Raw genomic sequence first — 27,055 nt, 5'->3', positions numbered from 1 at the left:
ACCCTCTGGTTCCATATTGCCACCCATCCCGTCAGCAAAGCATTGGTTGTGACCACTTCCTGGCAAGAAGGAACAACTCCCATGGGCACCCCAGCTATCAAAAACGCTAACCATTTCCAAGGTTTCAGTGCACGGACGCAAGAATGGGAGACAATGATCATACGATGACGATGTCTTGCCGGGTTCAGCCATAAACTGTTGTTCCATCTCTGTAGGGGCCTGAGGTGGAGCAAACCTAAAGGAACCACGGAGGTGGCAGCCGCCAACATCCCCATTAGTTGTAGGAGAACACCATAAGGAAGTTTTGCCCCCATTCGAAAACGAGTCAGTAGACAATCAATACTTCCGTCCGAATGAGCGACAATGTGGCAGACATCGCGAGGGAGTCCAGTGTCATTCCGATAAAGGTTATGGACTGTACTGGAACCAAACAACTCTCGTCTCGTTCACTGTGAGGCCCAACTTTTGAATGTGCTCTAACAATATCTTGCTGTGCGTAGAGCATGCAGTTTTGTTGGGGAACAAAGCAACCAATCATCCAAATAGGGCAGAATCCTCATGCCTTTGGACCAAAGAGGAGACAGGGCTGCACTCATGCATATTGTAAAAACACGGGGAGCCAGAGACAGACCAAACGGTAGGATTTTGAACTGGTAAACTTGATCCTGAAAGCTGAATCTCAGGAACTTCCTGTGGTGTGGTGAAATAGGAACATGAAAGTAAGCGTCTTTTAAATCTACACTTACAAATCTGTCTTCTTTCATTACGGACCGAAGAACGTCAGCAGTGCGCAACATGCAGAAAGGAAGAGACTTTAGGAACATGTTTAGATGTCGTATGTTGAGTAAAAACATTCCCTCTGATTGAGGGGAAGAACCTTCTCTATTGCTCCTTTCTCTAAAAATGAACGAATTTCCAAAGCAAGAGCCATAGAACATACACCTTTGACAACTGTCGGAAGAATTCTTGAAAACTTGAGGGGCCGGCATCGGAACTGCAGAAAATTTCCCCTGCTCAAAGTTGCCAGAACCCATGGGTCAGACACTGAGGTTCTCCAATAGTTTAAATGTTGTAGGGAGAAACGACCAACTGCCGGCCCAAGCACTTCAGGGCTTGTGGCTTCTGCCTTTAGCTCCTATGGGGGGGCACTGACGTGGTCCCCCTTGTGGCTGACGTTGAAAAGGGCGACAGCCCTGGGCCTCTTCATCACCCCGAGGATGCTGTGGGGCCTGAGGTTGGGAAGCAGTGTGGTGACGAAATCGCTGCTCTGGTATTGGATAGCGATGGTGCATTGGAGCTGGCGGCATCCTAAAATTAGGTGCCCATTGGACCTGAGTCAGCTGGTGGGAAGCTTCCGACAACTTCACCCTCTTTTCCAATACCTCGGAGACATTGGGGCCAAACAGATTGGCAGGTCCCTCAGAGTCTTTTTTACAATCTTTAGGCAGCTTTGCCTGAGCAAGCCACACCTGGCACCGGGCTGTTAGCAGGGTTGCTGAAAGTGTACCCAGTTTGCGAGTCACATGACCCATGGCCAACAAAGTCGTTTGTAGGAACTGAGGTACCGAAGTGTCTACATTTGATGACCCCAATTTGGTGTTGCAGGCAAGAAGCAGCTGGCAGATAGTATTCTCTGCTCGAGTTATATAGGCCACTGATTCGTAAGCCTTCGCAGGTAACGCTGGAGGTTGGAGAGCTTGAAGAAGACGTTTCATTTCTGCCATTTCTCATGAGAGATTAGCAACAGTCTTCGACAGCAAATGCTCAGAATTGTCGGTTTGCCTGCGGAGCACCAGCCGCTGCCAACGCATGGTGCTTCTGAGCGCGCTGTGGGGCTGAATCATGCTGTGCGAGGCTAACAGGCGAGCAAGGATCTAACTCAGCGAGGCGAAGCTGTCTCTCTGACCTAGGCAGCATACTACAGTGCAAACACGGATCCGTCAAAGCTTCTCTTAAATGCTGGATTTCTAAACACGATGGGCAGCGATCAGTGGCGGACTGGCCATTGGGAAAACTGGGACTTTTCCTGGTGGGCTGGCCACGAAATGGGGCCGCATGGGACACATTTTAGGGCCCCCCAACAACTTTTGGGCCAGTTTCTATGTAAAATCCCGGTCTGAATTTTCTTCCCAGTCCTCCCCTTGCAGCGATCGTGTCCGTCATCAGGGAGAAGCATCTTCGGACACAGCTTACAACTCCGCGGGAAGCCAGTGACAATGAAGCTGTGAGCCATGAGTCAGCCGATTACTGCACGCCCTTGGTTAAGACTGTAGGAAATCAGACAGCCAAGATATAATCAATAAAAACTTGGACTATCAATTGTATCTTCGGATAGAACCGAAAATAGTAAGTTGTGAACAAGCAAGCCAGAGAAACACGAGAACGAAATAACCGGCCGTCGGATAGCACCATATGGCTCGCAGTAAGTTATCACTGGAAATAGCCATGTAATGGCAGATGAATCGATAAATAATATAGGTTACGGGGCAACCGTTACCTTAGCGTGGTCAGATACCAGCCACCAGATAGTACCGTGAAGCTCAGTGTATCTCCAGCACTAACAATCAGAAAATGAAATATACACTCACGAAAGATGAAGTTTTGTCCAGATGAATAGTGAAGAGTGTGCTGTCACAGCTTGAGAGGGCGAGTCCTCGCTACTCAGGTAAACTGCACTGAACAGCGCGGAGAAACGACCTATCATAGAGCGAGAAAGCGAAAGAGACTGAGTACCGAGCTACTGTGGATTATATTCTTGCTCGGTCTACGTCACGACGTGACTTTGTTGTTATATTTTCTCGACCTATCTAGCTGCCGCTGCGATTATCCATTAGTGCTTAACACTGCTTCTGGCGGTCAATAGGAATGAAACAGAACTTGCTTGTCGAGTGTCTTTAAAGGAAACACCCCGGTGTTACATCTTAAATGCCGTTATATTTAATGCGTTATAGCTTTATTAAAGTTCAAATAATAAGGAAGCAGGTCATGTAAATAACTACAAACTCCAAAACTGGCATTTCTCTGTACGGTCAGCACCTCTTCTACGAGTTGCGCGAATGTCCCGATCTAAGGGGGAGAGATTGAAACTGTGCCCGACTGATGCACACTGGCGTGTGGAAGCTCATCCCTCAGGTGTGCTTGCTGCAGCTAGATTATAACGTGATGGCTCGCGACTTATTGAATCATAATATATGCCTCACTGTGTGTTTCTTATCGTGAAGATAATACACAGCTTTATTTATAAGAGAGAGAGTTTGTTTTTTTGTGAGTTAAAATGTTTTGAAGTGAACAGAAATGTGAGAGAGGGTAGTCTTCGCCCCATCATACATTGCAACAAAATGCATTTTTGATTTGTTTTTGTTTTGGCGTGTTTTCCAATATAAATATCTAAAACTCCTTTAAAACAATGTACATTTTCTTTAGCAGCTGTACTGCAGAAGAAAAAACTATTTGAGAATGTTGAATATAATATTAATACAATTAATACAAATATCTAAAAATCCTTTAAAAAAAGATGCATTCACCTGAGGAGCAGCATATAAGATATTTAGACTTGCTTTCAGAGAATAGATCTTGAATATAAGTATATATTTTGGTTTTTACTGCACTCGCAGAAGTATAAGTGAAAAAATACATTTATATACAAAATACACTTATATTTAAGATACATTCTCTTAAAGCAAGTCTACATATCATATATGTTACTTCTCAAGTAAATGTATCTTGTTTTATGGATTTTTAGACAATCTTAAATGGAAAACAAGACAAAAACACTTGATAACAATAGGATTTTTTGCAGTGAATTTCTTTAGTGATTTAAACTTGAGTATGTTCCCTTTAATTCAGTGAATGTCATTTAGAGGTATTTTTAAAAGATTTTGTCCTCTTTACTGTTATTAAGCATGTTTAATAACCTTTTAATTTGGGGCACAAGCTGAATAATCAGTTAAAAGCTAATGATTAATCGTTGCAATAATTGCCTAATAAATGTTAGATTAATCGTTTATCAAAATAAGTTTGTTGCAGCCCTTTTGCTATTATGACCAAATATTAAATGTAGAACAGTGTGAATATGTATGTATGTATGTGTGTGTGTGTGTGTATATATATATATATATATATAAAATAATTTTTTATTTGACACTCAAGGTGGCAAGACTGTGGGGGATGCAGAAGAACCGTCCAGCCATGAACTACGACAAACTGAGTCGCTCTTTGCGCTACTATTATGAGAAGGGAATTATGCAAAAGGTATGGCATAATTCTATTTTAACTTAAAAGTTTGACTATATTAAGAAGTAATACTTCATATCACCAACTTTGATTACTATTTTGATTTCATTACACTGTTCACTGAAATTAAACTTTGTTTTTAGGTGGCAGGCGAGCGTTATGTTTACAAATTTGTGTGTGAGCCGGAAGCTCTTATATCCTTGGCTTTTCCTGACAATCAGCGTCCAAGTCTGAAGGCAGAATTCGAACGCTATGTCAATGAAGAGGACACAGTACCGCTATCTCACCTCGATGATGGGGTTTCCTACCCTCCTGAACCAGCTGCCACCAACATGGGCTCTCAACCATACTCCAAAGGCTACATGTACTAATGCCACCAACATTCTCCCATCCCAGTCCTCTCAGTTTACTTCTCCCTGCATCTATTGCACATGCACACCCCATCCACTTGTATATACGGCTATGTTTTTTTTTTTAATTAAATCTCATTAGGGACTCCACATTCCTCTCACTTGTGAGGCCTCTCTAATCTAAACACATTACTGTGGTTCAAGAGATTGCTTAATAAAGACCCAATATTACTACTATACCATGAGAACAGTCTCTGTTTCTTATGATTGCAATGAAATCTTCAACTTATATGATAATGAATAAAGCTCAGATCTGTTTGGGCCCTATTATTGGGGCATGCTGACACAATTGGTTAATGTGTTTTCAACCATACCTTTTTCTCCTATAAATGTTCAAAGCTTTTAAAGTATATGCCTATACAGAAATTGACTATAGAGTGAAAGTGACAACTAGCCCTAGTCTCCACTAAATATTAACCCCCAGTATAAAGTCTGACAATCATAAAACACATTTCTTTATGTTAGTGGCAATAGTATATTTACCAGAGGACACACTTGAGTAGACAGCCTTTGGGAACTCCCATGTATCCATCCATAAGATGATGTCTTATTTAGAGACTTTATGGTTGAAATAAAGTCTGGATTGGTCAACTATGCACAACATTTGTACCTATATATTGTTGAACTGCTACAAACATTTTGGAAACTGTTCATTTCTCTTGTGGCTCTTGTCAAATACATGAATTAGGATTATATTTTGAGACTGAGATTCTTGTTAATGCTTGAAACATGTAGCTATATCATTTTCTGCAAGCATAAAAGAAAATCATGTTAGATATATATTAAATACCTTGTCTCTTTACTTTTTCCTTATTTGCCTTCATAAAAATACTGAATTTAAGTCTTATTTCTGGGGGATTTACCAAAAATGTAGCCTCAGAGTTTACATGTAATACACACTCCAATAGTAAACCAATGGAATACTTGGCAAAAGGCAGAAACAACAATCCTAGTGGGCCTTTATAAAGAAAACAGTTTAAGTTGACAAATGATCCCAAGATAGGACAATAAAGGCTGTAACAATATTAAAAATGTTGGTCATTTCCACCCCGCCGTCGTTTCCTCCAATAAAAGCGCTACAATACAAAACCTCCACTACATTCTGATAAATTGATCCTGCAAAAATTCCAAAATAAGGATGAGATCTGAGTGTGATAGGGAAAGTGACTCAAACATCCTGTTCATTTTAATAAGACCAGACCTCTGCACTGGAGATAACTGAATAAAACCAAAACTCTCCCAGCATTTAAGTCAGTTAATGTTCACTGATATTAACACATTCTACGACAAACGGCTCAATGAACAAAAAAGCAGCTGCATTGTAAAAATGATCAGTTAGACATGTTCAAGGATTAGCTTGTCGAAAAATTAAACTGACCGGATTTAGCATTTATTGTAGGGCTATTAATGTTATGCAAGTTTATTATAAATGTTAACCATTTTTAATTTCATATTTTGATCCTTCAGTTATTAAGATTCAAAGTGAGAATCTTTGCCTCTCAGCAGTGTAAAATAAACAGAAGTGAAACATAAAAATCATAGAGTAGAAGCAGAACATCAGGTCACCTTGATTTTTGAGGGAACTTCCCTTTTAAATTCAAATGTAGTTCACAGTAGAGGGAGGAATCTGGCACCTACAAATGGGCCCTTACAGAAAGAAGGGTTTTAAGCACATTTTTGTAGCATCTGTTCATGTTATCCTCCACTCTGCCCCAAGTCTTTGCTTCGGCCAGCAGCAGCATCAGACACTTGCAGGCTATGAGAACCTTCTGAGAATGTTCTAGCGTCGTCTGAAGGCTCTGGAGATTCTCCAGGCATTTGGTTCCTCGTAGCGATTGTAGAGGGGCTCCAACCTCTGCTGTTTCTTCTGCTTGCTGAGGCGTGTAGGATCGGACACTTTGAAGAAAGCTGGAGCGAATTCTACTAGCCACCTCACGTCAATGGTGGTCACCTCCCTCATGTACTCCTTGGTGGTCAACACAAGCTCATGGTATACCACCCTGAGGAGAGCAAAACCAGCTTTAGCACAAGAAACATACATAATAATAGACCCCTTAATGCAATTACACTCTTTTTGCAAGATTACCATTCTGGCTGGCGATTGAACAATGCACTAGATGGGTGGATGTACACCACCTGCTGGTCTATAAGGGTCCTGTATCCTTCCTAGGGGTCCTTTTTGGCTGCATTCCGGAAGAAACCATTGCAGATGGCCTTCTGCACACGCACTGTGGCTTTACCATACGATACCACGTCCAGCTTGTGCCTGGTCCAAGACACAAAGATTTTTCAATACTTATGTTGTGTAAAATGTACAGTGTGTAACGTAACATGAGGAAAGCTTTCTAAAGTTCACCCTTCCATAATGCCCAGCATCTGTTTGCGAATGTCCCGAGCGCGTCGAAGAGATCGCGCCTGGATGTAAGTTTTTGTAGCACCAGGGGTTGGAGAACTTATTGTTCTTCCATGAGTTGTAAACAGCCAACAAAGTCAGGTGGTCTCCCTCAGGCTGGTGAAACTTGGCCTTCTTCTGGTCTGCCAGAGCTTCTTTGTCCTGAGATTCAGATGAAAGACATGAGATAAATATCATCAGTCTGCTTGCATTCCTTATTGGAGTCGACACAGACTTGGCTTATTGATTTAAACTGTTGCTTGATCACTCATGGATCTGGAAACTGTTTGTGTGTGGGCAGTGTTGCCTGGAGGAGCACCTTTGGTCTGTAGAAGATGTTCTGTACTGGGATCATTGACACAATTGTCAGCATCTCTTCACTGCAGCCAAGATGGACAGACATGATCAACATCTTACACAGCATGGGCTCCAGGGGAAACTTAGCCATCTTACACAAACAGAGACAAGAAACATTTATCTTGTTCAGTTCATATGGGAATTGATGCTTGTACACCCAAAACCCTTACAGGAGTATGTTCCATTCTTTTTCAGTACATACAGTTGAAGTCAGAAGTTTAAATACACCTTAGCCAAATATATTTAAACTCAGTTTTTCACAATTCCTGACATTTAATCGTAGAAAACATTCCCTGTCTTAGGTCAGTTAGAATCACTACTTTATTTTAAGAATATGAAATGTCAGAATAATAGTAGAGAGAATTATTTATTTCAGCTTTTATTACTTTCATCACATTACCAGTGGGTCAGAAGTTTACATACACTTTGTTAGTATTTGGTAGATTTACCTTTAAATTGTTTAACTTGGGTCAAATATTTTGGGTAGCCTTGCACAAGCGTCTCACAATAAGTTGCTAGAATTTTGGCCCATTCCTCCAGACAGAACTGGTGTAACTGGAGGCAGGTTTGGACGCCTCCTTGCTCGCACACACTTTTTCAGTTCTGCCCACAAATTTTCTATTGGATTCAGGTCAGGACTTTGTGATGGCCACTCCAACACCTTGACTTTGTTATCCTTAAGCCATTTTGCCACAACTTGAGGTATGCTTGGGGTCATTGTCCATTTGGAAGACCCATTTGCGACCGAGCTTTAACTTCCTAGCTGATGTCTTGAGATGTTGCTTTCAATATATCCACATAATTTTCCTTCCTCATGATGCCATTTTTTTCCTGAAGTGCACCAGTCCCTCCTGCAGCACAGCACTTCCACAACATGATACTGCCACCCCCATGCTTCACGGCTGGAATGGTGTTCTTCAGCTTGCAAGCCTCACCCTTTTTCCTCCAAACATAGCAATGGTCATGGCCAAACAGTTACATTTTTGTTTCATTAGACCAGAGGACATTTCTCCAAAAAGTAAGATCTTTGTCCCCATGCGCACTTGCAAACTGTAGTCTGGATTTTTTATGATGGTTTTGGAGCAGTGGCTTCTTCCTTGCCGAGCTGCTTTTCAGGTTGTCAATATAGGACTCATTTTACTGTGGATATAGGTACTTGTCTACCTGTTTCCTCCAGCATCTTCACAAGGTCCTTTGCTGTTGTTCTGGGATTGATTTGCAGTTTTTGCACCAAACTACGTTTATCTCTAGGAGACAGAATGCGTCTCCTTCCTGAGTGGTATGATGGCGGCATTGTACCATGCTGTTTATACTTGCATACTATTGTTTGTACAGATGAACGTGGTTCCTTCAGGCATTTGGAAATTGCTCCCAAGGATGAACCAGACTTGTGGAGGTCCATAATTTTTGGCTGATTTCTTTTGATTTTCCCATGGTGTCAAGCCTTAAAATACATCCACAGGTACACCTCCAATTCAGTACACCTCCTATCAGGAGCTAATTGGCTAATTGTCTAAAGGCTTGACATCATTTTCTGGAGTTTTCCAAGCTGCTTAAAGGCACAGTTAACTTAGTGCATGTAAACTTCTGACCCACTGGAATTGTTATATAGTCAATTAAAAGTGAAACAATCTGTCTGTAAACAATTGTTGGAAATATTACTCGTGTCACGCACAAAGTAGATGTCATAAACGACTTGCCAAAACCATAGTTTGCTAATATTAAACCTGTGGAGTGGTTAAAAAAATGAGTTTTAATTACTTCGACCTAAGTGTATGTAAACTTCTGACTTCAACTGTAAATGCTCAATTCTTCACTTACCCTTCATCCAAGGCGTGTGAGCAGACTTTCATCATCCAGTGCTCCCAAAGTGTAGAGTTGCTCCCTGGCAGTGATAAGGGTCTCCATGGGTGGAGCATCCATGAAGTCAAATGACAACAGGTCATTGATGCCCACTGCCTGATTGGAGAGACATTTTGTATTACTAGACAAGGATTTTAAAACAATGTATACAGAGATTGCACTCAAAAAGAGGAATTTCTAACCAACAAAAGACCTGTGCATAACTACAAACATTTATTCACAACAGAAGTTTCCATGACTTAATTTATTAAAGGGAAAGTTTACCCAAAAATGAAAATTCTCATAATTTACTCACCTTCATGCCATCTCAGATGTGTATGACTTTCTTTCTTCTGCACAACACAAATTAAGATTTTTAGAAGAATATATCAGCTCTTTAGGTTCATACAATGCAAGTAAATGGTTGCCAGAACGTTGAATCTCCAAAAATCACAAAGGTAGCATAAAAGTAATCCATAAGACTCATGGTTAAATCCACATCTTCTGAAGCGATATGATAGGTGTGGGTGAGAAACAGATTAATATTTAAGTCTTTTCTATAAATCTCCACCTTTGACCAAGCCCCTCCAGTAGGTGGCAATATGCCCAAAAATAAATATATCAATAAATAAATGCAAATCACCAAAAATGTAAAAAAAAAAAAAAAAAGTGAAGATTTATAGTAAAAAAAGGACTTAAATATTGATTGATTTCTCACACACACCTATCGTATCACTTCAGAAGACATGGACTTAACCACTGGAGTAGTATTGATTACTTTTATGCTGCCTTTACATGCTTTTTGGAGCTTCAAAGTTCTGGTAAATATTTATTTGCATTGTGAGGACCAACAGAGCTGAGATATTTTTTGTAAAAATCTTCATCTGTGTTCAGCAGAAGAAAGAAAGTCATACACATCTGGGATAGCATGGGGTGAGTAAATGATGAGAGGATTTTCATTTTTGGGTGAATTATCCATTTGATTATCATCATGACTTTTCCAGGCCTGGAAATAACCATTATAAAATTTCCTGATATTTCCAGGTTTTCCACAACCCTGTAAAGAGAACCGGGGAATTAATTTAGTGGCATCCCTTGAGAGACAGTACAGTACTGGCCAAGTTAGTTCGCTGAATCTCAGGTACGTTGGTGGTGAGCATCTCATCTCTGTAGGCACGTTCGGTGTAAAATCTGTAGCACTTGCCAGGGCCTGTTCTACCTGCTCTGCCTGCTCGCTGCTTAGCCTGGGCCTATGGACCACAAAAACAGGGTTAATAAATGGCATTACATTTATAGGGCACTTTATATACTGTATGTTCACTACATGTTCTCTCAGTCACTAGGAATGGATGTTACCTGAGAGATCATGGTAACAACCAGCTGATCGATGCTAGTTTTGGAGTTATAAACCTTTTGCTTGACAAAACCTGGATCCACCACATAGTAAATCCCATCAATTTTCAAAGAATTCTCTGCAATGTTGGTAGCAACGACCACCTAAAAAAAAAAAAAAAAAAAGTACATGCAGATGGTTGTTACGGTTTACACTTGAAATATATAGGAAAGCTTGCATTTACAGTGCATCCGGAAAGTATTCACAGCGCTTCACTTTTTCCACATTTTGTTACGTTACAGCCTTATTCCAAAATGGATTAAATTCATTATTTACCTCAAAATTCTACAAACGATACCCCATAATGACAACATGAAAGTTTATTTGAAATCTTTGCAAATTTATTAAAAATAAAAAACAAAACAAAAATCACATGTACATAAGTATTCACAGCCTTTGCCATGACACAAAATTGAGCTCAGGTGCATCCTGTTTCCACTGATCATCCTTGAGATGTTTCTACAACTTGATTGGAGTCCACCTGTGGTAAATTCAGTTGACTGGACATGATTTGGAAAGGCACACACCTGTCTATATACGGTCCCACAGTTAACAGTGCATGTCAGAGCACAAACCAAGCCATTAAGTCCAAGGAATTGTCTGTAGACCTCCGAGACAGGATTGTATCGAGGCACAGATCTGGGGAAGGGTACAGAAACATTTCTGCAGCATTGAAGGTCCCAATGAGCACAGTGGCCTCCATCATCCGTAAATGGAAGAAGTTTGGAACCACCAGGACTCTTCCTAGAGCTGGCCGCCTGGCCAAACTGAGCGATCGGGGGAGAAGGGCCTTAGTCAGGGAAGTGACCAAGAACCCGATGGTCACTCTGACAGAGTTCCAGCATTTCTCTGTGGAGAGAGGAGAACCTTCCAGAAGAACAACCATCTCTGCAGCACTCCACCAATCAGGCCTGTATGGTAGAGTGGCCAGACGGAAGCCAATCCTCAGTAAAAGGCACATGACAGCCCGCCTGGAGTTTGCCAAAAGGCACCTGAAGGACCCTCAGACCATGAGAAACAAAGATTGAACACACTGGCCTGAATGGCAAGCATCATGTCTGGAGGAAACCAGGCACCGCTCATCACCTGGCCAATACCATCCCTACAGTGAAGCATGGTGGTGGCAGCATCATGCTGTGGGGATATTTTTCAGCGGCAGGAACTGGGAGACTAGTCAGTATCGAGGGAAAGATGAATGCAGTAATGTACAGAGACATCCTTGATGAAAACCTGCTCCAGAGCGCTCTGGACCTCAGACTGGGGCGAAGGTTCATCTTCCAACAGGACAACGACCCTAAGCACACAGCCAAGATAACAAAGGAGTGGCTCCGGGACAACTCTGTGAATGTTCTTGAGTGGCCCAGCCAGAGCCTAGACTTGAACCTGATTGAACATCTCTGGAGAGATCTGAAAATGGCTGTGCACCGACGCTCCCGATCCAACCTGATGGAGCTTGAGAGGTCCTGCAAAGAAGAATGGGAGAAACTGCCCAAAAATAGGTGTGCCAAGCTTGTAGCATCATACTCAAAAAGACTTGAGGCTGTAATTGGTGCCAAAGGTGCTTCAACAAAGTATTGAGCAAAGGCTGTGAATACTTATGTACATGTGATGTTCTTTCACGTTGTCATTATGGGGTATTGTTTGTAGAATTTTGAGGAAAATAATGAATTTAATTCATTTTGGAATAAGGCTGTAAAATAACAAAATGTGGAAAAAGAGAAGCGCTGTGAATACTTTCCGGATGCACTGTACATGTAAGAGGTGACAAAAAAAAAAAAAAAAAAAAAGAGAGAAAGCTGGGACTGGGACCTTTCTAATTCCAGGTGGTGCTGGATCAAAGAGTCTGGTTTGCATTTCACTGGGCAGGGCAGAGAACACTGCGAGGATAATTAGCTCTAGGACATCAGGACCAAGGATTTCATTCATTCGTTCGTATAGGATCTCACAAGCCGTGTCGAGCTCCTCTTGACCCGTCAAGAACACCAATACAGGTGCTGGTCATATAATTAGAATATCATCAAAAAGTTGATTTATTTCACTAATTCCATTCAAAAAGTGAAACTTGTATATTATATTCATTCATTACACACAGACTGATATATTTCAAATGTTTCTTTTAATTTTGATGATAACTGACAACTAAGGAAAATCCCAAATTCAGTATCTCAGAAAATTAGAATATTGTGAAAAGGTTCAATATTGAAGACACCTGGTGCCACACTCTAATCAGATAATTAACTCAAAACACCTGCAAAGGCCTTTAAATGGTCTCTCAGTCTAGTTCTGTATGCTACACAATCATGGGGAAGACTGCTGACTTGACAGTTGTCCAAAAGACGACCATTGACACGTTGCACAAGGAGGGCAAGACACAAAAGGTCATTGCAAAAGAGGCTGGCTGTTCACAGAGCTCTGTGTCCAAGCACATTAATAGAGAGGCGAAGGGAAGGAAAAGATGTGGTAGAAAAAAGTGTACAAGCAATAGGGATAACCGCACCCTGGAGAGGATTGTGAAACAAAACCCATTCAAAAATGTGGGGGAGATTCACAAAGAGTGGACTGCAGCTGGAGTCAGTGCTTCAAGAACCACTACGCACAGACGTATGCAAGACATGGGTTTCAGCTGTCACATTCCTTGTGTCAAGCCACTCTTGAACAACAGACAGCGTCTGAAGCGTCTTGCCTGGGCTAAAGACAAAAAGGACTGGACTGCTGCTGAGTGGTCCAAAGTTATGTTCTCTGATGAAAGTAAATTTTGCATTTCCTTTGGAAATCAGGGTCCCAGAGTCTGGAGGAAGAGAGGAGAGGCACACAATCCACGTTGCTTGAGGTCCAGTGTAAAGTTTCCACAGTCAGTGATGGTTTGGGGTGCCATGTCATCTGCTGGTGTTGGTCCACTGTGTTTTCTGAGGTCCAAGGTCAACGCAGCCGTATACCAGGACGTTTTAGAGCACTTCATGCTTCCTGCTGCTGACCAACTTTATGGAGATGCAGATTTCATTTTCCAACAGGACTTGGCACCTGCACACAGTGCCAAAGCAACCAGTATCTGGTTTAAGGACCATGGTATCCCTGTTCTTAATTGGCCAGCAAACTCGCCTGACCTTAACCCCATAGAAAATCTATGGGGTATTGTGAAGAGGAAGATGCGATATGCCAGACCCAACAATGCAGAAGAGCTGAAGGCCACTATCAGAGCAACCTGGGCTCTCATAACACCTGAGCAGTGCCACAGACTGATCGACTCCATGCCACGCCGCATTGCTGCAGTAATTCAGGCAAAAGGAGCCCCAACTAAGTATTGAGTGCTGTACATGCTCATACTTTTCATGTTCATACTTTTCAGTTGGCCAAGATTTCTAAAAATCCTTTCTTTGTATTGGTCTTAAGTAATATTCTAATTTTTTGAGATACTGAATTTGGGATTTTCCTTAGTTGTCAGTTATAATCATCAAAATTAAAAGAAATAAACATTTGAAATATATCAGTCTGTGTGTAATGAATGAATATAATATACAAGTTTCACTTTTTGAATGGAATTAATGAAATAAATCAACTTTTTGATGATATTCTAATTATATGACCAGCACCTGTATGTCACCTGCACATTAAAGAGGATTTTTTACTACAATAGGCTTAATTTTCACAAATTACATTGCAGTAGTTTTTAGCATTTCAATATATATCTTGATATTTATAAATTTGCTCTGAAATGGCTTTAAAAGATGAAAGTTTGTTTAAATCAGGAAGCATAGGACTTCTGTGAACATTTGGATCAGTTGCAATGATACGTTGGATCAGTTTTGACTCGATTCACTGAAAATTACAGTGAACTGATTTAAACTAACCAACATCATGCAAGATTAAATCAGAGGCACTATTAAAACACCTGCTGATATAATCAAGAAGGGATCACAAAATTAGTTGAATGACATGTTCATTAGGAAACTTATCGGCCAAATAAATGTTAAAAGCATTCAAGTCATTGAGATATTCACAGTTAATTCAAATTTTAAATTCAGCAGCAAAATCATAGCAAATATATTGTGAATAATCCATGCAGAGTGTAGCTCAGCTCTAATATGCAGTGGGGTTTTATAAATGAAATTGATGCACATAATCAGAGCATGTGGAAAGTTTACCTGGAGGCTCAGTGAGGTGGATCTGCATGACTCTGATCAGACTGGCATCCAGATAGTCAGTCTCAGGCTCTTTAGTGTACAAAACCTCCACTGGGTATGTGCAACCAGGGATAGTGAAAACAGGTGCCTCATAGAAGTACTGTGAAAATTTCACAGCGTCCAGCGTAGCAGATGTTATAATGAGGTTCATGTCTGTTCGCTTCTGTACAGTCTAAGTAATAAAAGACAGAAGATACCATTACAATTGGCTCATAATGAGAGATGGACAAATAGTGAAAAGCTTACTAAGAGTCAGTGAGATTAACCTGAGCCATCAATTCAGGATACCACACTTTTAACACCCACTGCTGGTTTGTACAAAGCCTCAGTCAGCGGAATTACCTTTTTGAGCAGACCAAAGAGCACATCTGTGTGGATGGTTCTCTCATGGGCCTCATCCAACATACTGATAGCGTACTGGCCCAGATCAGGGTCAGTCAGACACTCTCTTAACAGTATACCGTATGTCATGTACTTAATGACTGTTTCTGGACTCGTGCAGTCCTCAAAACGGATGGTGTAGCCCACCTACAAAGACACCGAAAGAGATCGAGACATTATGGCTCTACATAAGCAGCATCATAGGGGTGCTGCCTGAGGCAAAGCCTCTTCCAAAAGGTAAGCAGCATAATTAGGTTAATTACGAAAAGCTCAGTGAAAAAATCCATTGATGGCAGACAAAGCCACAGAAATAAAGTTTATATTAGGCTAAACATAATTTATACAACATAGTCCAATCTAATTAAAAACGGACTTGTTTTCTCAACATTGGTGTGTGCTGTGTGTTTTTATGTAAATTAGAGTATCGCATTGTTATCTTAGCAAGATTCTAACACTAAACTACACTAAAACCAATTGTGAGCCGAGTCTTTGCGTGAGAAGCACTATTTATATGATGCATAAAGTTACTGCCTATGTAGTGTTTCCAACTGGTCACTTGTGACATATAATTTCTAAGATACTGCCTTAAAACCTGGGTATACTAAGTGTTCCGGATCGTATCGCAGCCGGTTGAGCGTGTTGCCTTTCAAAGTATACACTTTTGACCACGAGCGAATACAGCGCATTCGACGCATGTGCATTACGACTGCTTTGTGATACTCTTTTAGTACAGTCCACGGCAGGCGCATGCGGCGACGATGCGCACAGACGAGGACTATCCGTGTCGAAAAGTCTGGGTCCGTGCATACTGTGAGTGGAGCGATCAGCAACATGGACAAACAATGTATACTTTGGCCTTTAGAAGGAAGCTGTATGTGTACAATATTTCTACAATGACTGTAAGGTCACAAAGTGGAAGATTGTGCATAAAGTATTAGATTGTTGATATTGTGAAGGTAGAATTTATTTATTTTTTAATGGGAATTAGCATTTACCTATTGACCTAAACAGCAACCATACTCCTCTGACACTCTTTTAGCCAAAGACATGGCTGCCACTCTTCTGGGCTGTGTGCAACCGATCTTCGCTCTTGTCATGTATCCAGCCTCAGCCAGGTACTGAGTGATCTGAGTGGTCTTCCCTGATCCAGTCTCCCCAATCACGATCTGGATTTGGTTGTCATGGACAGCCTGTAAAGACACAATAGTGGATTCTTAGCACAACTAAAGTCTTGATTCAGATGAATACAAATACATTGGTGGCCAAAAATATTGGCACCCTTCTTAAATATGAGCAAAGAAGGCTGTGAATAATGTCTTTGTTTATACTTTTCATCTTTCATTCAAAATATTCACAAAAATATATCCCCTAATGGATATCAAACAATTGCAAACACAACACAAGTTTTATAAAAACAAATATTTTTGTCAAATATACACTACCATTCAAAAGATTAGGGTCACTTATTCTTTATTTCTTTCACATTTTAGAATAATAGTAAAGTCATCACAACTATGGAATAACATAAATGGAAATGTGGGAATTATGTTGTGACTTAAAAAAAAATCAAAAATTAATCAAAACTATGTTATATTTTAACATCTTCAAAGTGGCCACACTTTGCCTAGGTTTTGCAGACATGTACTCTTGGCATTTTCTCAACCAACTTCTTGAGGTATCACCCTGGGATACTTTTTAAACAATATTGAAGGAGTTCCCATCTATGTTGGGCACTTATTGGCTGCTTTTCTTAATTATTCGGTCCAAGTCATCAATTTCAAAAACTTTTTCTTTTTTATAAAATTTTAGTTATGTAATTAAATAAATGAATATGTTGGCACAATTATATTTTTGTCTACAAAACTAATTTCAAACATTTAAGCATACGCCTTCAGATCAAAAGGTTTTTAAGATCATGAGAAACATTTCTGAAAAGTGACCCCAAACTTTTGAACGGTAGTGTATGTGTGGCACAATTATTGGCACCCCTAGAACTTCTTATGAGTAAAATATATCTCAAGTATATTCCCATATATATTCCCATAAAATATATATTCTCATATTTTACATTTGTAAGTACACCTGGGTGACTAGGAACATGAAATTGTTCAGCCATGACTTCCTGTTTCAGAAGAGTATAAATATGAAGTAACACACAAGCCAAATTCCCTTAGTCATCTATCACAATGGGTAAGACCAAAGTTATGATGTGCGGCAAAAGGTTGTTGAGCTTCACAAAATGGAAAATGGCTATAAGAAAATAGCTGAGGCATTGAATATACCCATTTCCACCATCAGGGCAATAATTAAGAAGTTCCAATCAACTCGATATCAACCTGGAAGAGGACGCGTGTCTATAGTCTCCAAGCACGGTGAGGAGGATGGTTCGAGTGGCCAAAAATTCTCTAAGGGTCACAGCTGGAGAACTGCAAAAATCAGTTGGGTCTTGGGGTCGGAAAGTCTCCAAAACTACAATCAGACGTCACCTACATCACAACAAGTTGTTTGGGAGGGTTTCAAGAAAAAAGCCTCTGCTCTCATCCAACAACAAATTCAAGCATCTTTGGTTTGCCAGACACTACTGGAACTTCAAATGAGCCATGTGGACCTCGGAATTTGAAGGATCTGGAGAGATTCTGTATGGAGGAATGGTCTCAGATCCCTTGCCATGTGTTCTCTAACCTCATTATGCATTATAGGAGAAGACTCTGAGTTATTATCTTGGCAAAGGGAGGTTGCACAAAGTATTGAGTAAGAGGGTGCCAATAATTGTGCCACACATATGACAAAAATATATATATCTTTTTTTATTTTATTTTTTTAATAAAACTTGTTTGAAATTGTTTGATATCCATTAGAGGATATATTTTTGTTAATATTTTGAATGAAAGATCAAAAGGATAAACAATAAATACATATTTTTCACAGCTGCCTTTGCTCATATTTACCAAGGGTGCCAATATTTTTGGCCATCATTGTACAAGTTCAAGTCACACACCTGAATGAGCTGCTCTTTCAGCTTGTAGATGGGAAGACTCTCTCTTTGCTCTAGGATGGGCAGTTGAGTCTTTTTTCCATAGGAGGCCTTGTTGCCACCAAAGGTGTGTTTCTTCCACACTGGGATGTCATTGGGCATCATACCTATGCCCCACATGTTGGCTGCTATCTGCCTACCGTCAGCTGTATGGATGGGTGTGCATGTGAAGACATGAAAAAGCATTTATTAGGGATGCACAAAGAGATAGCAACCCTGTAACTGGAGCTCATACAAGGCCAGAGGGCATACAAGCAGAAGAGATAGGCTTGTTAAGAACAGATCAGCTACCATCTGTCTCGATAGCAGACCTCAGGAAATCAGATGGCCATCTGTGAACTCACTATCCCACAGTATGGAAAATAGGCAGGAAGTATATCAGCACTGATCAGTGTCATTCATATCCCCTTTCCTTTTATTCTGATGGAGGACATGAAGTGCTCACAACAGTCCCTTCAATTTATTCAAATAATCTAGCTTTAATACATATTTTAAAAAACTATTTCTGGTACTCGTGAAAATACCCATATACGTTTCATTATATTATAATTTCTTTATATTCATTATATGTGCTTCGTTCAAAGTTGGATGTAGGATATTTGTACTTGATATCTTCTTCCATTCCATTGCCCATTGCTCAGAGGATGATGCATAAATAAACAAAATGGCAATGCTACCTTTAGCTTTGCAGGTGTTCGACTGTCAACAAAGAGATCTCCTGGCAACCAAATTAAGCAATGTTTATGCATTTATGCAAACAATGTGGAAAGGGATAGTTCCCCCAAAAATGAAAATTCTCTCATCATTTACTAACCCTGATGCCATCCCAAATGTGCATGACTTTCTTTCTTGTGAACACAAACCAAGATTTTTAAAGAATATTTAAGCTCTGTAGGTCTTCACAATGCAAGTGAATGGGTACCACAATTTTGAAGCTCCAATAAGCACAAAGGCAGCATAAAAGTAATCCATAAGACTCCAGTGGTTAAATCAATGTCTTCAAAAGCGATATGATAAATGTAGTTGAGAAACAGATCAATATTTAAATCCTTTTACACTATAAATTCTCCTTCCTGCCCAGTAGGTGGCGATATGCACAAAGAATGTGAATCGCCAAAAACAAAAGAATGTAAAAGTGAAAGTGGAGATTTATAGTAACAAATTGACTTAAATATTGATCTGTTTCTCACCCACATTTGTCATATTGCTTCAGAAGGTATGGATTTAACCACTGGAGTCACATGGATTACTTTTATGCTGCCGTTATGTGCTTTTTGGAGCTTCAAAGTTTTGGTACCCATCCGCTTGCATTGTGAGGACGTACAGAAATTAAATATTCTTCCAAAGATCTTTGATTATGCTCAACAGAAAAAGTCATACACATCTGGGATGGCATGAGGGTGAGTAAATGATGAGAATATTCATTTTTGGGTAAACTATTACTTTAAGTGCATTAGACTGCACTTTCCAAGTAGGAAGTTGGACACTGTGACTTTCCAATTAGAATGGAACGCAGCATTATTCCATATCCAAGAGACTACAGATAAAGCTATACTGCAAGTCTGAATGTCTTACCGTCTGGCAGTGGGTCCACCCAGTGTTTGTTCAGGCCCATCAGATTGAGTCCATCTCAGCCTCCCTCTGGGCCCGTTTCACCTCCCGTCGCTCTTTGGCCAAGGCACTCTGCATCATGGCTGCTTGGGAGAGAGATCCATCAGGGTTCTGCCAAAAAAAACAGAATATATGCAGGTTATAGAGCTGCACAATTATGACAAAAATCATAATTTCCCTTCTACTGATATTGTAATTAATATCATTTTCATTAAAATTACTTTGTATGGGCAAATGCAAGCCACGTTCTTTATGTAGGCTACGTTTCCAAAAACAAGCCAAGAATGGTGTTCCTTAATTACTTTTATTGTTGTTACATTAATATATCATAATGGGAATATTCTACCTTTGTTACAAGGCTTATGCACTCAACTGACAAGTCTGAGTGTTTAAAATGCTCAACCATTTATAAAATTGTAAATAGCAAAATTAACACAATGGAAGTAAATTTAAATGGAATGCTGTAAGTGACGCTTCATGATTCAATTAATTGTTCAGCTCTAGCAGGTTATAATCAAGCATTATGTCTAGTTTAGTAAAATATCAAGATCTTTACTTCTTTTAAAGCAGCAGAACATTATTCAGGCAGCTTTCGAGTGAGAGTGCGTACCTTGACGATCTTGACAGGGCTCATGTCCATGCTCTGTTTGGTGTGTCCCCTCAAGAACGGAGGCTCCTCTTCCACCAGCTCAATCTCCAAGTCCTCATCTGATAAACAACAAAACATACACACTAAATGTGAGGACAGACTGTTTGGACAGCTGGTATTTCAACAACAATGACATTGTGAAGTGTGCCAAAAGAATAAGGATTTTATTTATTGCCATCTTATCTGGCACTTTTATTGATGGGTAAAATAGAGAAAACAGGAAACGATTGGGAGAAAGAGGGGGAAGAGCATCAAGTAACATCACAAACCGGATTCAAACTTGTGTCCCAGACATGAGCACCAAAACTCAGTGTATCAGAGCATGTGAATTAACAATGATGGCTTCGACAATAAACAATGACAAACTTGACCAACTTCAAACTTAAATGCTTAACAGATTGTAAAAATAAACGTGCTTAATACTGTATCTTCAAACAAAACATATGTTTATTTTACCAAAAGTGAATGCGGAAAAAATAAACATGCATATAATGTAACATGCTAACAAAAATGACAATGACATACCCTCCTCATCATCTACTTTAGGCAGAATTCCTGTCTCTTCATCAAAGTCTGGGAATTCCTCCTTAGACAACACATTGGCAGCGATCATCTAAGAACAGAAAGAGCAAGATGCACAAAACAACCGTTTAAACAAATGTTTAACAATTATCAAGAAGTAGATTCTATAAACTTTATAGATGGACATGTACCTGTCTGATCTCCCACTTCTCTGGATCTGAGATGTTAGTGAGTCTTGTGTTCCAGCGTGTCATCCTCTACCTCTGGAGCATGGCCCAGGTTAAGGTTGGTGGGTCTATCAGGGTTTCTCATAGCAGAATCTTCCTGACCTTCTCCACCCACGTTCCTCCTCCTGTTTGGGTTTAGGTCTTCACCCGTGTCCTGGTCAACATCCTTGTAAACGCAAGACAATCCAATACTCAGCAGTCTATATAAAGAAGGTTGTCAATTCTATACAAAATGTAGGTTTATACACAACTGCGCATACAGTCTATAGCATCTGGTTAGATAGTGTTGTCTGACTACAGAGTACCAGTGCAAAATCAGGTTTAATTGAACCTAATTTATGTTTGTTTGTAACAAGAACAGTTTCTCACCTATGTTTGCTGCTGCTAAAGTCCATTCCACTAACACTGGGCATAAACATCTCGAGCTCTTTCATGGCATCCACAGCAACTTTTACATCATCCTCATCAAGCATAGACTAGTTAGAAGAATGGATGTAGTACCAAAGAATGATTACTGATTGTTTTTTTATCACACACACAAAACATTCACTCATAATCAGAATGAACAAAAGAATTACACTGGTAGTAGGATTATCAGGTCTACACAGAGCTGGAAACATTTCCTTCAGCTTGTCCTTTTCACTCTTTGGCTTAGCCATAGGCAAAGAGGCTGTACAATAAGGGTCACAAGAAAAAAAATATCACATTATCATAAAACAGGAGGGATGGAAATCTATCATGATATCATGAAATATATAATGATGTAGGGTGCACACTTGGATGTATTGAGATATTGTTAAATCCAAAATGAACTGCAATTCAACCAGACAATTTACAGAACTCCAAGTGCTCTTACCTTTGCTTGTAGATGCTTTCGCAGGAGGGCGCATTGTTTGAATGAGACGAAGTTGCTGATGAGCGAATCCTGAAGGACAGAGATTGAATACAGAGAGATTGAGTCAGACACGTCCAAAACTACATTCAAATTTCACAAGACATAATACTGCAGATAGAACAAATTCTTTACAGAGGTACAGGAAAAAAGTCTCAAATTACAGTTGGAAATAATACCCTTACCTTGAAGTAGGGTTGCGCGGTGTACCGGTACTAATCCCGATACCAAAAAAATTATAACGGTACGATATCGTCTTGTTGCTAATTTCGGTACCACATTACAGTATGCAGTCATTAGCAAAATGATATGAGATGTGACAGTTTTGAGATGAAATCAATAACAATTTGAAAATAAAAAAAAAACCTCTGGATATGGCCAAGTGTGATCATTAAACAGAAGGATGTAATTTAATTAAATAATATACAGTCACATGCGCTGAACGCTACAGAATGAACAAGAGGTGCCGCTCTGCTCTGTCATGATTCTCTCTCACACGGTGCTTAGTTTTCATGTAGTATAAACGGGTGTAAACAATTAGTGCAGCTCAGAGCTTTCAACTCGAGAGTCGCGATGAGTATCACAGCATTAATGGGAAACTTGATATAACTAACCAGTCACAAACAGGAAGAACTCAAACGTCTGTCAAAATTAAAGTCCCGCTTAAATGAAATCTCCATTCAACTGGATGCGTGAAATTGAAGAAAAACATAACTACTGAATAAAAATGAAATATTCAAAAAGTAGCAATAATACTCATAATAACAATTATGTAATTTTAAATGGCTGTTTTATTATTATCTGTAAGCAATGTCACAAATGCAAGTGTTTTATCAGCATGTTGTGATTCAGCCATTGCAGCCTTGAGCCACAGATAATCAGATTTTTTTTCCTTTTCTCATTAATCTTTCATTAATACTGTGAAGCTCATTTGTGCAGCATTTTATTTTACCAAAATTAAAATTGCATTTATATATAATATATACACACACATGTGGCCAAAAGTTTGGAATAATGTACAGACTTTGCACTTATGGAAGGAAAGTGGTACTTTAATTCACCAAAGTTCAACTGATCACAATGCATAGTCAGGACATTAATAAGGTGAAAAATGATTATAACAATTTGAATTTAAACTACTTCAAAGAGTTATCATCAATAAAATCCTCCACGTGCAGCAATGACAGCTTTGCAGATCCTTGGCATTCTAGCTGTTAATTTGTCCAGATACTCAGGTGACATTTCACCCCACGCTTCCTGCAGCACTTGCCATAGATGTGGCTGTCTTGTCAGGCACTTCTCATGCACCTTACAGTCTAGCTGATCCCACAAAAGCTCAATGGGGTTAAGATCCATAACACTCTTTTCCAATTATCTGCTGTCCAATGTCTGTGTTTCTTTGCCCACTCTAACCTTTTCTTTTAGTTTTTTTTGTTTCAAAAGTGGCTTTTTCTTTGCAATTCTTCCCATAAGGCCTGCACCCCCGAGTCTTCTCTTTACTGTTGAACATGAAACTGGTGTTGAGCGGGTAGAATTCAATGAAGCTGTCAGCTGAGGACATGTGAGGCGTCTATTTTTCAAACTAGAGACGCTGATGTATTTATCCTTTTGTTTAGTTGTACATCTGGGCCTTCCACATCTCTTTCTGTCCTTGTTAGAGCCAGTTGTCCTATGTCTTTGAAGACTGTAGAGTACACCTTTGTATGAAATCTTCAGTTTTTTGAGGGCAATTTCAAGCATTGTATAGCCTTCATTCCTCAAAACAATAATTGACTGACGAGTTTCTAAAGAAAGCAGTTTCTTTTTTTTGTTGCCATTTTTGACCTAACATTGACCTTAAGACATGCTAGTCTATTGCATACTGTGGCAACTCAAAAACACACACAAAGACAATGTTAAGCTTCATTTAATGAACCAAATAGCTTTCAACTGTGTTTGATATAATGGCAAGTGATTTTCTAGTACCAAATTTGCAATTTAGCATGATTACTCAAGGATAAGATGTTGGAGTGATGGCTGCTGGAAATGGGGCTTGTTTAGATTTGATCAAAAATTACTTTTTTCAAATAGTGATGATGCTGTTTTGTACATCAGTAATGTCCTGACTATACGTCATGATCAGCTGAATGCCACTTTGGTGAATTAAAGTACCAACTTCCTTCCGAAACAGCTAAATCTGTACATTATTCCAAACATTTGGCTACCAGTGTATATTATATTTTTATTTAATTAAAGCTGTATGTATTTGATTAAACACAATTTGATCATAACATTTAACATGGAATCCAGAAAAAAAAGAAAAAAAAATTATCTGTGAGACTTTATGCAGTACTTTTAATCAAGTTGTTTTCTGTGTAATTTCATCAAAAATCTGAGGCTTTTTATTTGTTGATTATAGTATTGATTTAGTATCGATACAGAGTTACCAGGGCTGGTATCGTACCAAATCCAAAGTTTTGGTATCGCAGCAACCCTACCGTGAAGTCTGCCCCATTTTTGACAAGTACTGACTTGAATCCTTCAAAAGTTGGGTTTTTCTCAGCAAGACTGATTACAAATTCAGCTGATAAACACAACACACAGTACACTGTTACTACAGCCAAATCTATAAATTATTGTGAAACAGCAGGTGAAGTATCGAAGTCTAACATCAATCTTTTAAAAATTAGTTCAGTAAGCATTGTTACCCATCAAAAGATCAGTTAATAAATAACTGCCAACACTAAAAACCTCAATAAATCCAAATCTGTGGCTTTATGTTTAAGAGTGCTTGATGGCAGCGGTGATTAATACCAAATTATCAAAGTTTTACTGTGATAACAATGTGCTGTTTTGGAATCCTGTAGTTAACTATGGTATAAATAAGATCAACTGGGAAGATTTTCAAATAAATAACATGCCATGCAGCTCTTACAGGACACGACCACATCAATGGCAGTAACCAGTATTTATTTCAATTATAAATAGGCAGATTATAGATAAACTAACAGTGCAACAAAATAAATGTTTTTGCAGTTCAATGATGCACACACTAACTCGAAACGCACAGCGTGGCTAACCAGTTAGCTAAGCAACAGTTCCCAACAACATTAAGCTTAAAATGTATCAACTCACCAAGGTCCTTATCGCTAATTCATAAATGATTTCTGTACAAACTTTAGACACCAAAGACAAATAGTCGAGCTTTTTCAGCTCGTCCTCTCCGATCTCTGCCATCTTCCTTCGGCAGTGTTGTTGTTTTATTTACCGGAAGAACATGACAACGCGTTCTCTTGTTTGGGAACTTCCGCTTTCAGGTTAGATTGCGAGCGCCCTCTAACGGTCGTATGTGGGAAGAATGAAAACGTTTACGCCGTTCACTTTTTCAGCGTCTGGCTTCCGGAAGTAATTTCCCCATTCATATCTTCCATAGACTGAAAAAAAAAAAAAAAAAAAAAAAACTCAGTTAAAGAGTTGTAAAGCATGAACCAAACCAACCAGCTCCGGGGTAAATCGAAACATTACAGAATTTATTTTAAGGCAAAAAAAGTATTTGAAAATCCAATAAAAAGTCAAAGGTACAACAAGGCTGCGTACTTACCGTCTTTCATGAGGGTACTAACTGCAATCCCATGAAGCTTTGCGATGATCAAATATAAAACTATGACAATATATTAAACAATCAGTTTTAGTTTGTTGATCATTAGTTGATTATAAGTATAGAAACAATATAGTTTATGTTTATTGTGAAATATTCCGATACACACACACACACACACACACACACACACACACACACACACACATATATATGTGGTCTTACCCATTGTGATAGATGACTAAGGGAATTTGGCTTGTGTGTTACTTCATATTTATACTCTTCTGAAACAGGAAGTCATGGCTGAACAATTTCATGTTCCTAGTCACCCAGGTGTACTTACAAATGTAAAATATGAATGGGAATATACTTCAGATATACACTATATTGCCAAAAGTATTCGCTCATCTGCCTTTAGATCTGCCTTATGAACTTAAGTGACATCCCATTCTTAATCCATAGGGTTTAATATGACGTCGGCCCACCCTTTGCAGCTATAACAGCTTCAACTCTTCTGGGAAGGCTTTCCACAAGGTTTAGGAGTGTGTTTATGGGAATTTTTGACCATTCTTCCAGAAGCACATTTGTAAGGTCAGATACTGATGTTGGACGAGAAGACCTGGCTCGCAGTCTTCGCTCTAATTCATCCCAAAGGTGCTCTATCGGGTTGAGGTCAGGACTCTGTGCAGGCCAGTCAAGTTCTTCCACACCAAACTCGCTCATCCATGTCTATATGGACCTTGCTTTGTGCACTGGTGCGCAGTCATGTTGGAACAGGAAGGGGCCATCCCCAAACTGTTCCCACAAAGTTGGGAGCATGGAATTGTCCAAAATCTCTTGGTATGCTGAAGCATTCAGAGTTCCTTTCACTGGAACCGAGGGGCCAAGCCCAGCTCCTGAAAAACAACCCCACACCATAATCCCCCCTCCACCAAACTTCACAGTTGGCACAATGCAGTCAGACAAGTACCGTTCTCCTGGCAACCGCCAAACCCAGACTCGTCCATCAGATTGCCAGATGGAGAAGCGTGATGCATCACTCCAGAGAACGTGTCTCCACTGCTCTAGAGTCCAGTGGCGGCGTGCTTTACACCACTGCATCCGACGCTTTGCATTGCACTTGGTGATGTATGGCTTGGATGCAGCTGCTCGGCCATGGAAACCCATTCCATGAAGCTCTCTACGCACTGTTCTTGAGCTAATCTGAAGGCCACATGAACTTTGGAGGTCTGTAGCGATTGACTCTGCAGAAAGTTGGCGACCTCTGCGCACTATGCGCCTCAGCATCCGCTGACCCCGCTCTGTCATTTTACGTGGCCTACCACTTCGTGGCTGAGTTGCTGTCATTCCCAAT

At 39.8% G+C, this 27,055-nt stretch overlaps 1 protein-coding gene and 1 pseudogene across 2 annotated transcripts in view; one reads left to right on the top strand and one right to left on the bottom strand.

The window, feature by feature from the left end:
- Window positions 1-5,273, top strand: part of LOC127426992 (ETS translocation variant 4) — a 38,298-nt gene extending 33,025 nt beyond the window's left edge. For both annotated transcript variants that reach the window (XM_051674266.1, XM_051674268.1), the window contains exons 11-12: window positions 4,150-4,251; window positions 4,377-5,273. In XM_051674266.1, coding sequence (XP_051530226.1) covers window positions 4,150-4,251; window positions 4,377-4,604 — 330 coding nt within the window. In that variant the 3' untranslated portion in view covers window positions 4,605-5,273. The remainder of the gene's footprint in view (window positions 1-4,149; window positions 4,252-4,376) is intronic.
- A 1,000-nt stretch (window positions 5,274-6,273) lies between these two features.
- LOC127426816 (ATP-dependent RNA helicase DHX8-like) lies at window positions 6,274-25,377 on the bottom strand (annotated as a pseudogene).
- Between the last annotated feature and the right edge of the window lie 1,678 nt (window positions 25,378-27,055).

Source organism: Myxocyprinus asiaticus, chromosome 36 (assembly GCF_019703515.2).
Source record: "Myxocyprinus asiaticus isolate MX2 ecotype Aquarium Trade chromosome 36, UBuf_Myxa_2, whole genome shotgun sequence".
NCBI classification, from domain to species: Eukaryota; Metazoa; Chordata; class Actinopteri; order Cypriniformes; family Catostomidae; genus Myxocyprinus; species Myxocyprinus asiaticus.
This window is presented reverse-complemented; position numbering and strand designations above follow the sequence as displayed.